Source organism: Cervus canadensis, chromosome 26 (assembly GCF_019320065.1).
Source record: "Cervus canadensis isolate Bull #8, Minnesota chromosome 26, ASM1932006v1, whole genome shotgun sequence".
NCBI lineage: Eukaryota > Metazoa > Chordata > Mammalia > Artiodactyla > Cervidae > Cervus > Cervus canadensis.
This window is the reverse complement of record NC_057411.1, coordinates 48,602,311-48,616,257: the sequence shown is the minus strand read 5'-3', so window position 1 is coordinate 48,616,257 and position 13,947 is coordinate 48,602,311. Positions and strand designations below refer to the sequence as shown.

Here is a 13,947-nt window from a genome sequence, read left to right as displayed (position 1 = left end):
TAAATTTAAAACAATACAGATTAGGGCTTCCTTGGTGGTCCAGGGGTTAAAACTTCACACTTCTAATGCAGCGGGCATAGGTTCAATCCCTTGTCAGGGAACCAAGATCTGGCAAGTCTCAGGGTACAGCCAGAAAAAAATGAAAGTTTTTAATTAAAAAAAAAAAAAGAGTACAGATTATACAATGTATACTCTCAGACCTCAGTGGAATTAAAAAAGAAAGCAATAACAGAAAGATAGCTGGAAAAGCCCAAGAGACTTGGAGAGTAAACAACACTCTTCTAAATAGTCAAAGAAGAAATCTCAGGAGAATATTAAAACATTTTGAACTAAATGAGAGTGAAACTACAACTTATCAGAATTTGTGGGATTCAATGAAAACAGTTCGTAGAAGGAAACTTATAGAATTGAATGCATCTACTAGAAGACATTATCTAAAATCTATCATCTAAGCTCCTAGAAAAAGAAGAGCAAATTCAATCCAAAGTAAGCATAGATGTAACTTATAAGTAACTTATATGCAGAGTACATCATGATAAACGCTGGGCTGGATGAAGCACAAGCTGGAATCAAGTTTGCCAAGAGAAATATCAATAACCTCAGATGTGCAGATGACACCACCCTTATGACAGAAAGTGAAGACGAACTAAAGAGCCTCTTTTTTTTTTTTTTGACAAATTTGCAAAAGCACTTTATTAGAAGGACAAACTTCAAAAATGATTTTTGATTAACTGTATATTCATAAGAAATACAAATGAACACCTTCCTAAAGAACACCTATCTCACATTTTACACAAAAACTAACTCAAACAGAATCAATAACTTAATTATAAAATGTAAAACTATAAACACATTTGAAAAAATAGAAATTCTTCTGATCTATCTAGGTTTGGGCAAAGAGTTCTAGATATGACAGTAAAAACAGAATCAATAAAAGGAAAAATTGATAACTTGGACTTCATCAAAGTTATTGTCTTTATTCTGCAAAAGTAAAGTTCTCCAGGTATGAGAATAAGAAGAAAAGTGTAGTAGGTAGAATAATGGTGTTACAAATATGTTTATTTTCTCACCCCCAAATTCATTGTTGATGTGTGTGTTGCTTGGCAAGGGGAAATTAAAATTTTGATAGAATTAAGGCTGCTGATCTAAAGAGCCTCTTGATGAAAGTGAAAGAGGTGAGTGAAAAGTTTGGCTTAAAGCTCAACATTCAGAAAACTAAGATCATGGCATCTGGTCCCATCACTTCATGGCAAATAGATGGGGAAACAGTGGCTGACTTTATTTTTCTGGGCTCCAAAATCACTGCAGATGGTGATTGCAGCCATGAAATTAAAAGATGCTTACTCCTTGGAAGGAAAGTTATGACCAACCTAGACAGCATATTAAGAAGCAGAGACATTACACTGCCAACAAAGGTCCATCTAGTCAAGGCTATGGTTTTTCCAGTGGTCATGTATGGATGTGAGAGTTGGACTATAAAGAAAGCTGAGCGCCGAAAAATTGATACTTTTGAACTGTGGTGTTGGAGAAGACTCTTGAGAGTCCCTTGGACTGCAAGGAGATCCAACCAGTCCATCGTAAAGGAGATCAGTCTTGGGTATTTATTGGAAGGACTGATGCTGGAGCTGAAACTCCAATACTTTGGCCACCTGATGCGACAAACTGACTCAATCTGAAAAGACTCTGATGCTAGGAAAGATTGAACCTGGAAGGAGAAGGGGACGACAGAGGATGAGATGGTTGATGGCATCACCGACTGGTGTTCTGGTGATGGACAGGGAGGCCTGGTGTGCTGCGGTTCATGGGGTCACAAAGAGTTGGACATGGCTGAGCGACTGAACTGAACTGAAGCATAGATGGTCAAAAGGCACATAAAAGATGCTCAACATCGCTAATCACCCGGGAAATGCAAGTCAAACCCACAAGGAGATATTGTCTCACTCTGGTCATAATGGTTGTAATTCGGTAACTCCCCCTGACTGAGAAACAAGCCAGAGGTGCCCAACTCTTGCACTCAGCACCCAGATAAATGGCTCCTCCTGCTGGGTGGTGGTGGGGAGAGTGAACTGGGAGAGACAGGAATGGAGTGCCAGCTATGGTTGTTGTTACTCCTGCTGGCATTTTCCCCATCATCACCACCATCATCAACCCTGAAAAACCTGTGCCTCCTCACTGCCTCACACCGCCAGGGTTTAGTTCAGTCACTCAGTCGTGTCTGACTCTTTGTGACCCCATGAACTGCAGCACCCCAGACCTCCCTGTCCATCACCAACTTCTGGAGTCAACCCAAACCCATGTCCATTGAGTCGGTGATGCCATCCAACCATCTCCCTCTGTCATCCCCTTCTCCTCCTGCCCTCAATCTTTCCCAGCAACAGGGTCTTTTCCAATGAGTTAGCTCTTTGCATCAGGTGGCCAAAGTGTTGGAGTTTCAGCTTTAGCATCAGTCCTACCAATGAACACCCAGGACTGATTTCCTTTAGGATGGACTGGTTGGATCTTCTTGCTGTCCAAGGGACTCTCAAGAGTCTTTTCCAACACCACAGTTCGGTGCTCAGCATTCTTTATAGTCCAACCCTCACATCCATACATGATCACTGGAAAAACCATAGCCTTGACTAGATGGACCTTTGTTGACGAAGTAATGTCTCTGCTTTTTATTTTATTTTATTTATTATTTTTTTTTGACTTGGAAATTGAATTTTATTTACAAATGTTCTCTTTTAAACACAGATGCCATTCCACCCCTTTTAAAGCATTATTAACTAATAATTTCCAGAAAAACCATTTACATTGTCTTAATCTTTCTGCATAAAACAGTATTATGGGGTAAACAAATATGGGATGGTCTAAGACATAAAAACAAAACAAAAGACAATTTATCCACCATGAATGCTCTAGTGACTGACAAAGAATCACCAATCACACCCCTTAATGTGCTACTCCAAGAAACGTGATAATTTGAGGAGGTAAATGCTTCACAATAAAAGTCTTCTTACATAGTACGGTTTAATGGTGATTGTTTAGGATTGCTCTTGCAGGATACTATTTATGCTGATTTTTAAAAATAAGTCATCATTGTTACAAAGGGCATAGACTTTTCTATACAGATTTTTCTTTAACCTTTGGAAATATGTAGATACTGATCTGGTCTCATCATTCAGGCCAATTAATAAAATAACAAATGCATGAATCCAACTTAAAATGAAACTTAAAACAAAAACACAATCAACATGTGACTATCCGACTTAACAAAATTAGAACTCTCCCAGGATTCAGAGTATCGCTCCTCAATAGTTACTATGTATTTGAATTTTTCATAGCTGAGACAGTATACAGACAAAATACTTAACCAATGAGTTCAAGATAAAACAATCCAAATTACCTAATATTTTATATTTTAAAAATCCCTTAAATTTTATCTAGGAGGAGAATTGTTCTCACATCATAACTAAGTTACAAGAACTTTGAAAAAAAATTCATCCCTGAGAAGTCAAAGAGAGAAATCTCTAAAAACACAGAAGTGACATTCCTGCACCCTTTTAACAATCTTTTCCATAGCATGAACTTTTATCAGCAGTCAGCAATCAAATGTATTCCAATCCTCGATAGTTATGGCCTCTGATGATCTGATCTTTTTACAATAAAACTGTTAAGTGCAACATTTTAAATAATCAGATAAATAGAGACTCTGGTTTTATTGTCAGGTTTACATTTTTGTCAAGTCCAAGGACAGCCAGCTAAGATATGTATACTTCAATAGAGACTGAAGTAATAACTTCTGCTGACAGCTCTTCTTCGGAGTGTCCATTTCCCCCACTGATCTTCACCCAAATAGTAAAAGTAATACAATTGCAATTGAGTTTACTATTATCAATGGCACTCTCATCACGGTTCTTACAGATCGAATAAGGTTCATTAGCTGAGATTTAATTCCTGGCTCTTCTCCGAATCCTCCAATTCCCTGGTCTGTTCCCCAGCCAATGTTCTTGAGGAAGCGCTCCTTGTGAAGCACGGCGATGGCATTAACGCAGAGAAGGGCCGCCTGCAGCAGCGAGTACAACGTAAAGGCCATGGCCACGCACCTGGAGGCCCAACTGATTCCTCTCCCTCTGTCTCTGCTTTTTAATATGCTGTCTAGGTTGGTCATAACTTTCCTTCCAAGGAATAAGTGTCTTTTAATTTCATGGCTGCAATCACCATCTGCAGTGATTTTGTAGCCCCCCAAAATAAAGTCAGCCACTGTTTCCACTGTTTCCCCATCTATGTGCCATGAAGTGATGGGACCAGATGCCATGATCTTTCTTAGTTTTCTGAATGGCCACCATCAGGGTGGTCATTGTCAAAAAAACTCGGAAAATAGCAAGTGTTGGTGAGGATGTGAAGGAACTGGGACCCTCATGGGGATGACAATGATGCAACTGCTTGGGAAACAGTGGGGGGTCCTCAGAAAAGACTGAAAATGGAGCCACCATTCCACTTCGGAGAATAAGAAAGCAGAAAGTGAAAGTCGTGTCTGATTCTTTGCGACCCCATGGACTATATAGTCCATGGTTCTCCAGGCCAGAATACTGGAGTGGGTAGCCTTTCCCCTCTCCAGGGGATCTTCCCAACCCAGGGATGGAACCCAGGTCTCGCGCATTGCAGGAGGGTTCTTTACCAGCTAAGCCACGAGGGAAGCCCAAGACCTCTTCTGAGTATACACACTTCTGAATTGACAACTGGGTCTCAAGCCCTCATATTCATAGCAGTGTTATTCATAAATGCCAAAAGCTCGAAGCAGCGTAAGGGCCCATCAACAGATGGATGGACATTGGGAATTCCCTGGCAGTCCAGTGGTTAGGGCCGGGTGCTTTCACTGTCGTGGACCCAGGTTTGATCCCTGGTTGGGGAACTAAGATTGCATAAACCATGTGGCGCTGCCAAGAAACAAACCACCCAGATGGATGGATAAACAAAGTGTGGCTTATCCATACAAGGGGATATGATTCCACCTTTATTAAAAAGGAAGGGACCCTGTCACACAGTACGACAGGGAGGAAGCTTGAAGACATTATGCTCAGTGACATAAGCGAAAGCGTTAGTCACTCAGTCGTGTCTGACTCTTTGCGACCCCACGGAGCCCACCAGGCTCTTCTGTCCATGGATTTCTCCTGCCAAAGATACTGGAGTGGGTTGCCATTTCCTTCTCCAGGGACATAAGCCAGTCACAAAACAACAGATACTATCTGAATGCGCTCATATGGGGCTTCCCAGGTGGCTTAGTGGAAAAGAGTCTGCTTGCCAATGCAAGAGACATGGTTTCCATCTCTGGGTCTGGAAGAACCCCTGGAGAAGGAAATGGCAACCCACTCCAGAATTCTTGCCTGGGAAGTCCCATGGATTGAGGAGCCTGGCGGGCTGCAGTCCGTGGGGTCGCAAAGAGTTACATACGACTGAGTGTGAGCATGTGCTTGTGTGAAGTGCTCAGAATTGTCAAACTCAAGGAGACAGAAACGGTAACGGTCACCAGGGGCTGGGAGGGAGGGAGTAGGGAGTTTTTTCACGCGGGCAGAGTTTCCGTTTTGCAAGATGCAGAGCTGTGGGCATGCGTGGTGTTGATGGCTGCGCAGCAATGCGGACAGACTTAACGCCACTGAACTGCACACTGGGAAATGCGTAAGGCGGTCAGTTTATATTTGTGCATTTTGCCACTTTTTTTCCTGGGGAAAAAAAACAATGAAAACAATGATTAAAAAAAGTAAAATAACATTTACATTTACAACTTAAATGCGCTCAGCACTGTGCCAGGTGCCACGGATCTGTGGCTGCACAAAATGGACAGAGGCCACTCCCCGTGCCCTGGTAGGGGAGACAAAAACCACGCAAATAAGATCCCCGCATGCCGCAAGGCAGCTTGAAGATCCCGTGTGCCGCGACTAAGACCCAGTGTAGCAAAACAAATACATTTTTTTTTTTGGAAAGTTCAAAAAAGAAAAGACAAGCACATAAATAAACAAGCCTCGTTCCCACAGAGAGAAGAGCAGAGAGGACAGCAAACAGGGTGAGGGGCACTGCCCTCGGTTACCATCCCGCCACACCCGCCGCTTGACTCTCCGGGCAAGAAGAGCAGCCAACTCTGCCTTGGAGCACAGCTGTGGTCCTCACACCGCGAGCCTCCGGGGTGGACAGCAGCTGGTGGCTCTGCCTGCCAGATGCTGGCGTGTTTATTTCCTGAAGGCTGGTCTTGCTCCCACAGCGCCCCCTGCTGGACAGAAGCTGTTCCTGCCGCTTAGGGCACTCCCACGGTTACCCTGGCAACAGGTGGACGCCAAGTCACTTCAGTGATGCATGTGCGACCCCAGGGACTGTAGCCTGACAGGCTCCTCTGCCCATGGGCTATTCCAGGCAAGAATGCTGGAGTAGGTTGCCATTTCCCACTCCAGAGGATCTTCCTGATGCAGGGATCGAACCTGTGCCCTTTGCATCTCCTGTATTGTTGTTCAGTCCCTCAGTCGTGTCTGATTCTTTGTGACCCCATGGACTGCAGCGCACCAGGCTTCCCTGTCCATCATCTCCCAGAGCTTGCTCAAACTCATGTTCATTGAGTCGGTGATGCCATCTCTTCCTCCGTCATCCCCTTCTCCTCCTGCCTTCAGACTTCCCCAGTATCAGGGTCTTTTCCAATGAGTCAGCTCTTTCCATCAGGTGGCCAAAGTATTTGATCTTCAGCTTCAGCATCAGTCCTTCTAATTCAGGGTTGGTTTCTTTCAGGATTGACTGGATTGGTCTCCTTGCATTAGCAGGCAGATTCTTTACCACTGTACCACTCGGGTAACAGTACCTGGTTACTCCCTCCCTCCCATCCCAGGATCTCATGTGACCACAGACTGATCCCTCCCCTTTGAGGATGAAAATCATAAAGAAAAATCTCTCATTTTAAAAGAAATACATTTCCTTGTTTATTACTGGAATCTAGGTCACTTTGGAAAATGCTTTTCTTTTTTAAACAAATAATTTTTAAATTTTTTGACGTGTAAAAGAAGTCTCTTTGGAAAGATAGACCTACAGTTCTGTACCTGCATCTCTGAGGCACAGTTCAGAATGTGGTCTTCTTGGAGCCCATAGGATTGCTTGTACCGATGTAACAAGTTCCGTCCATGAGATGGGTTGGTCTAGGTTGGCGTCTGACCTTCTCTCCCACTGGCCTGTTGAGCTCCTGGGAGGAAGTCTTGTTTTCCTTGGGGTCCTCAGTCCTCCTGTGGTGACTGACTTGACTTCCCAGCAAACATATGATTGAGTTACTGTACCTGCCTGCCTCCCATTCCTCAAGGAGGGGCTGGTCTTCGTCTAGCTGTTCATTCTCTCCGCCATCTGAGTCATCCATTCAACAAGTATCTGAGAGCGCTGGGCACAGGGAGGATACAGCTCAGGAGTGGGACGGGCTCAATAGTTGTGGGGCGCGGCCTTAGTTGCTCCGAGGCATGTGGGATCTTCCCGGATCTGGGACTGAACCTGTTTCCTGCATTGCCAGGTGGATTCTTTACCATTGAGCCACCAGGGAAGCCCAAGAAAAACCTGTTTTTATAAGTAAAGTATATATTACACACAGCTTGCATGCTTGCTTCCCTGTTGTCCACGGCTGTTTTTGCACAAGGACGGAGTGAGTAGTTGTGAGACCAGGTGGCTTGTAGTTCTTCTCACTGGCCCTTTAAGGACTCTCTGGACCCCTGTCCCAGCTGTCAGCAGCTCCATATCAAGCTGACTCCAGGACCCACACACTTACATTCACGACGGACCCATCTCTCCTCACACATGGGCCCAGGCTCGTGCTCCTGAAAGTTCTGGCTTGGAGGATAAGCGACAAGGTGCTTGCTGCCTCATTTCACATGTGTGAACTTGGTATGTGTGAATGATCAGCACTCAATTTCATGAGCGTGTCCAGGGTGACTCCTGGATGCCCGAGGCTGTCCTGGGATGGGTGCGACCATCTCCCAGGTACTCCGGACATGCTAAGTGGCTACTGTGCTCTCGGGTGTGGGAATGAAGAACAAGTTAATTGACTCCAGGGTGGCTGGTGGGGTACTCCCCTCAACCTTTATTAGACCCCATCCCAAACCCTGATTCTTCTTCTAGAAAGTAAGGGAGCTCTAAACCCCAGCAGCAGAGATGGTCTGCAGGGGTCACCCAGGAGCGACAGTGGGGCCTCCCTCCCAACTTGTTGCTGACTTAGGAAGAAGGAGAAATATGATTTACAAGATTCAGGAGGGCCCTCTGAACTCTCCAGATGGTCGGGGGGATGGGAGTGGGGAGAGGAGGGAACCAGCAGGGCAGGGCGTGTCTGGCTCTCCAGCTTCCATTCTGAAGACACAAAAGGAACCTCGGTCTAATAGCTTTCCTGCACTACGCAGACCAGCTTCAAGTCCCCGTTCCAAACGAGGCCCTGCACTAACCTCTATGCAGAAACCTCAGAAACAACACCAAATGACGAAGAAGATTTCAGAACCCAGGGTCCTTTGGGGATAAGCTGCACAGATAATGATGTCAATTATCTCCCAAACCAGGACTTTTTGAGAATTCCTGGTGGTCCGGGGGTTAGGATACCACCCTTTTCACTGTGGAGGGCTTAACTCCAATCCCTGGTCAGGGAACTAGGATCCTGAAACCTGCGAGGTGTGGCCAAAGAGACACAAAATTATTATAATTTGTCATAATTTGTCTTAATTACTAACTACTTTTTAATATTAACCACAAACAAAAAATATTTTAGTAATAGATATGTAAGGAAGCTATTTTCATATTCAGTGGATATGCCACATGTGCAGTGCTAAGTCGCTTCAGGCATGTCCAACTCTGTATGACCCCATGGACTGTAGCCCGCCAGGCTCCTCTGTCCATGGGCTTCTCCAGGAAAGAATACTGCAGTGGGTTGCCATTTTCCTCCGACCCAGGGATTGAAGCCATATCTCCTAACATCTCCTGCATGGGCAGGTGAGTTTTTTTTACCACTATCGCCACCTGGGAAGTCTCTACTAATTACTTACAGCAGGTACCCAACAGTCACCAATTATTATATGTTGGTTACTTGTTCTTTTCCACTTCTAAATTCAGGAGGTCTTAGTTTGTAATTAGTGAACTATCTGAATAAAAAATTTAAATATGTGACAGAGAAGGTCCATGAAAGCTACGGTTAAAGATTACAGTCAATTTCTCATATAATACACAGCTAAGTGAGAATATATCTACTTTACAAACCTTAAAGATCTATGACCCAAAAGCAATCAAGGTGTATGCTTATTTGAGGACTATTACCTAGGAGGACTGGGTCCCCCAGGCGGCTCAGTGGTAAAGAACCCGCCTGCCAATGCAGGAGTCACAGGTTAGATCCCTGGGTCAGGATGATTCCCTAGAGAAGGAAAAGGTAACCCACTCCAGTATTCCTGCCAGGGAAATCCCATGGACAGAGGGGCCTGGCGGGCTAGTCCATGGGGTCACGAAAAGAGTCGCACACAAATTAGAGACTCAACAACAAGCTAGGACCACCTTATAAAACAGATTAGCCTATTGTCCCTTCAAAGGATGTTTAAGATTCTAGGTCCTCAGGGTGAAAAAACAAAATTCTAATACCAGTCGATTCATCACACAAGTGATTTAAATATTCATTTTGAGAAGAAACAAATATCTAAAGCTGTGAACTTTATCCCACTCCTAAAATTACATACAAAACATGTCTACCTTCGAACAAACAAAAGGCAAACATGTAAAGTCCTTTTCAGACAGAAAGCTTTTCCAATAAAATTTAAACTTTTTATTAATTTTTAAGTTACAAACCAAACGTTGGTAATCATATACAGACGTGTTAGCCTCGGACAAATTAAGACTGGAGTTATACTTTCAAATACAACTTCAGAATGAGTTGCAATAAAAACATTTTCTCAAAAATTATATAATTTCCTTTGGTTTACAATCCATCATATGGAAAGTTTAATATAATTTAAAATAATTTACCACCTACCCTGAAGTATGCTATAGAAATCTGAATCACGATCAGCACTTTATTGATTGGGAGATTTTTGCAGAAAGTAACAGCTGTGGCCGTTGATTTGTTCTATAACAGAATATCGAACTGTCTCCAGGCAATAGTTTGGGTAACAAAAGACGCGTGAATACGTCTCTGGTCAATAAGTTGTTAGGCTCCAATTAACAAGGCTTTAAGGGCTCAGTAGTTTTCCTAAGAGTATTGCAAGTATACAAATGTTGAAAAGGTAATACTGTTAGTTGAGCTGTAAAATGCCTAAAAATGACAGTTCTGCCACAGTGTGCAGGTAAGTTCATACATTTTGCTTCCGGGATTCCCCCACCAAGCAGCTTTCGTGTTTCAAGTTTGAACTGGAAGACATAGAAAACCATACATTCCACGTGAAATGATGAGGAGAGTGAGCAATCAAGTGTGCAAAAAATAAACTTTACAATTTCATACTCCAACATCAGAGGTGTCCGGTAACAGGAATTTCAACTGATCTGATTAACAGTCGAGATAATTTCAGACCTGTCCTCTTGCAGCGCTGTCCGACAGACTCAGACCTGAGGTCTTTCGCTGCAACAGGGAAAGTGGTCTTCCGTCCGAAAGACGACGGGGGGTTCGTAGCCGGTCAGCTGGGACCTGCCGGAGGGCGCTTTGTGGAAAAACGAGGGAACGTTAATCGTGTGAAGCAGTTTCCTGAACGTACTGGGGAACGTCCCCAGCTCGGCCTCCGCCCTGGCGACCTGCTCCTCCAGCCTGGCTACGCTGGCGCTGACCATGCCCACGAAGGCCTCCAGCCGGTCGATCTTGCTGTAGACTCGCCGCATCTCGGTGGCCTTGGCGTAAATGAGAGGCACGCCCTCGCCGACTACGTGAGAGGAGTCGCCGCGCAGCATGTCCAGCATGCCCACAAACTCGTCCACCCTGGTGAGCAGGTCCTCCAGGCTAGCGTCCAGCGCCTCGATCTCGGCCCGCGCCCCCGCGCCAGGCAGCAGGCAGGAGGCGTAGCCCGCGGCGGCGCGGCGCAGCAGCGGCGGGTCCCGGCTTGGCGCGCCCGACTCCGGGCCCTCGTCCTCCCACGGCCCCGAGGCGCTGCTGTGGCTCTGCGACACATTGCCGCTGTCCCCACTCCAGGCCGCCACCTGGGCCTCGGCCTCCTCGACCGGCTCCTCACCAACAGCCCCGCAACTCGGCGGGAAATCCTCCATAGCCCGCGACTGCCGGGCTACACAACCCCACTTCCGGGCTAGACAGCCCCACTTCCGGGTTTTGCGCGCGCTTGCATCTGCGCACGCGCGGCACTACTTCCGGCCTCTACGCGAGCACGTACCCGCACGTACTCCCGCCCTTTGGGTTAGGCCTCCGCTCGCTGCTCATGCGCACACATCTCTAATTTTGGCCGTAGAACGGGCGTGCACGCTCACTGTGATCTCTACTGACAGGTGCTCACGCTCAGAAAAAAAAAAAAAAAAAAAAGACTCAGCCCCCAAGAGCCAAATGGGTAGAGCAGCAGTTAACATCACTCGCCGTTCAGTTCAGTTCAGTTCAGCTGCTCAGTCGTGTCCGACTCTTTGCGACTGCATGAACTGCAGCCCTGAATGGTCTAGTGGTTTTTCCCACTTTCTTCAATTTCAGTCTGAATTTGGCAATAAGGAGTTCATGATCTGAGCCACAGTCAGCTCCTGGTCTTGTTTTTGCTGACTGTATAGCTCTTCTCCATCTTTGGCTGTAAAGAATATAATCAGATTTTGGTGTTGACCATCTGGTGAGAAGACTCTTGAGAGTCCCTTGGACTGCAAGGAGATCCAACCAGTCCATCCTAAAGGAGATCAGTCCTAGGTGTTCACTGGAAGGACTGATGTTGAAGCTGAAACTCCAATACTTTGGACACCTGATGTGAAGAGTTGACTCATTTGAAAAGACCTTGATGCTGGGGAAGACTGAGGGCAGGAGGAGAAGGGGATGACAGAGATGAGAGGTTGGATGGCATCACTGACTCGATGGACATGAGTTTGGGTGGACTTCAGGAGTTGGTGATGGACAGGGAGGCCTGGTGTACTGCGGTTCATGGCGTCGCAAAGAGTCGGACATGACTGAGCGACTGAACTGAACTGAAATGAACTTCTCTGCTTTTCAATATGCTGTCTAGATTGGTCATAACTTTTCTTCCAAGGAGTAAGTGTCTTTTAATTTCATGGCTGAAATCACCATCTGCAGTGATTTTGGAGCCCAGAAAAATAAAGTCAGCCACTGTTTCCACTGTTTCCCCATCTATGTGCCATGAAGTGATGGGACCAGATGCCATGATCTTAGTTTTCTGAATGTTGAACTTTAAGCCAACTTTTTCACTCACCTCTTTCACTTTCATCAAGAGGCTCTTTAATTCTTCTTCACTTTCTGCCATAAGGGTGGTGTCATTTGCATATCTGAGGTTACTGATATTTCTCCTGGCAAACTTGATTCCAGCTTGTGCTTCCTCCAGCCCAGGGTTTCTCATGATGTACTCTGCATGTAAGTTAAATAAGCAGGGTGACAATATACAGTCCTGATGTACTGCTTTTCTTATTTGGAACCAGTCTGTTGTTCCATGTCCAGTTCTAACTGTTGCTTCCTGACCTGCACATAGGTTTCTCAAGAGGCAGGTGAGGTGGTCTGGTATTCCCATCTCTTTCAGAATTTTCTATAGTTTATTGTGATCCACACAGTGAAAGGCTTTGACCTAGTCAATAAAGCAGAAGTAGGTGTTTTTCTGGAACTCTCTTGCTTTTTTGATGATCCAGTGGATGTTGGCAATTTGATCTCTGGTTCCTCTGCCTTTTCTAAAACCAGCTTGAACATCTGGCAGTTCACGCTTCACGTATTGCTGAAGCCTGGCTTGAAGAATTACTTTACTAGCGTGTGAGATGAGTGCAATTGTGCAGTAGTTTGAGCAGTCTTTGGGATTGCCTTTCTTTAAGATTGGAATGAAAACTGACCTTTTCCAGTCCTGTGGCCACTGCTGAGTTTTCCAAATTTGCTGACATATTGAGTGCAGCACTTTCACAGCATCATCTTTTAGGATTTGAAATAGCTCAAATGGAATTCCATCACCTCCACTAGCTTTGTTCGTAGTGATGCTTCCTAAGGCCCACTTGATTTCACATTCCAGGATGTCTGGCTCTACGTGAGTGATCATACCATCGTGATTATCTGGGTCGTGAAGATCTTTTTTGTACAGTTCTTCTGTGTATTCTTGCCTCCCCTTCTTAATATCTTCTGCTTCTGTTAGGTCCATACCATTTCCGTCCTTTATTGAGCCCATCTTTGCGTGAAATATTCCCTTGGTACCTCTAATTTTCTTGAAGAGATCTCTAGTTTTTCCCATTCTATTGTTTTCCTCTATTTCTATGCTTTGCTGGCTGAGGAAGACTTTCTTATTTCTCCTTGCTGTTCTTTGGACCTCTGCATTCAAATGGGTATATCTTTCCTTTTCTCCTTTGCTTTTTACTTCTCATCTTTTCACAGCTATTTGTAAGGCCTCCTCAGACAGCCATTTTGCTTTTTGCATTTCTTTTTCTTGGGGGATGGTCTTGATCCCTGTCTCCTGTACAATGTCACGAGCCTCTGTCCATAGTTCATCAGGCACTCTGTCTATCAGATCTAGTCCCTTAAATCTACTTCTCACTTCCATTGTATAATTATAAGGTATTTGATTTAGGTCATACCTGAATGGTCTAGTGGTTCCCCCACTTTCTTCAATTTAAGTCTGAGTTTGGCAATAAGAAGTTCATGATCTAAGCCACAGTCAACTCCTGGTCCTGTTTTTGCTGGCTGTATAGAGCTTCTTCATCTTTGGCTGCAAAGAATATAGTCAATCTGATTTCGGTGTTGGCCATCTGGTGATGTCCATGTGTAGAGTCTTCTGTTGTGTTGTTGGAAGAGGGTGTTGGCAATGATCAGTGCCT

The 13,947-nt window shown here is 44.9% G+C and overlaps 2 protein-coding genes across 2 annotated transcripts; both read right to left on the bottom strand.

Annotated features, from left to right (window-relative positions):
* Positions 1–2,676: 2,676 nt before the first annotated feature.
* On the bottom strand, positions 2,677–4,121 carry LOC122428186 (immediate early response 3-interacting protein 1-like). The gene has a single exon (XM_043448012.1). It carries the CDS (start codon positions 4,073–4,075, stop codon positions 3,827–3,829), a length of 249 nt encoding a protein of 82 aa, XP_043303947.1. The 5' UTR covers positions 4,076–4,121; the 3' UTR covers positions 2,677–3,826.
* Positions 4,122–9,772: 5,651 nt separating this feature from the next.
* Positions 9,773–11,292, bottom strand: BLOC1S4 (biogenesis of lysosomal organelles complex 1 subunit 4). The gene has a single exon (XM_043448330.1). It carries the CDS (start codon positions 11,209–11,211, stop codon positions 10,558–10,560), a length of 654 nt encoding a protein of 217 aa, XP_043304265.1. The 5' UTR covers positions 11,212–11,292; the 3' UTR covers positions 9,773–10,557.
* Between the last annotated feature and the right edge of the window lie 2,655 nt (positions 11,293–13,947).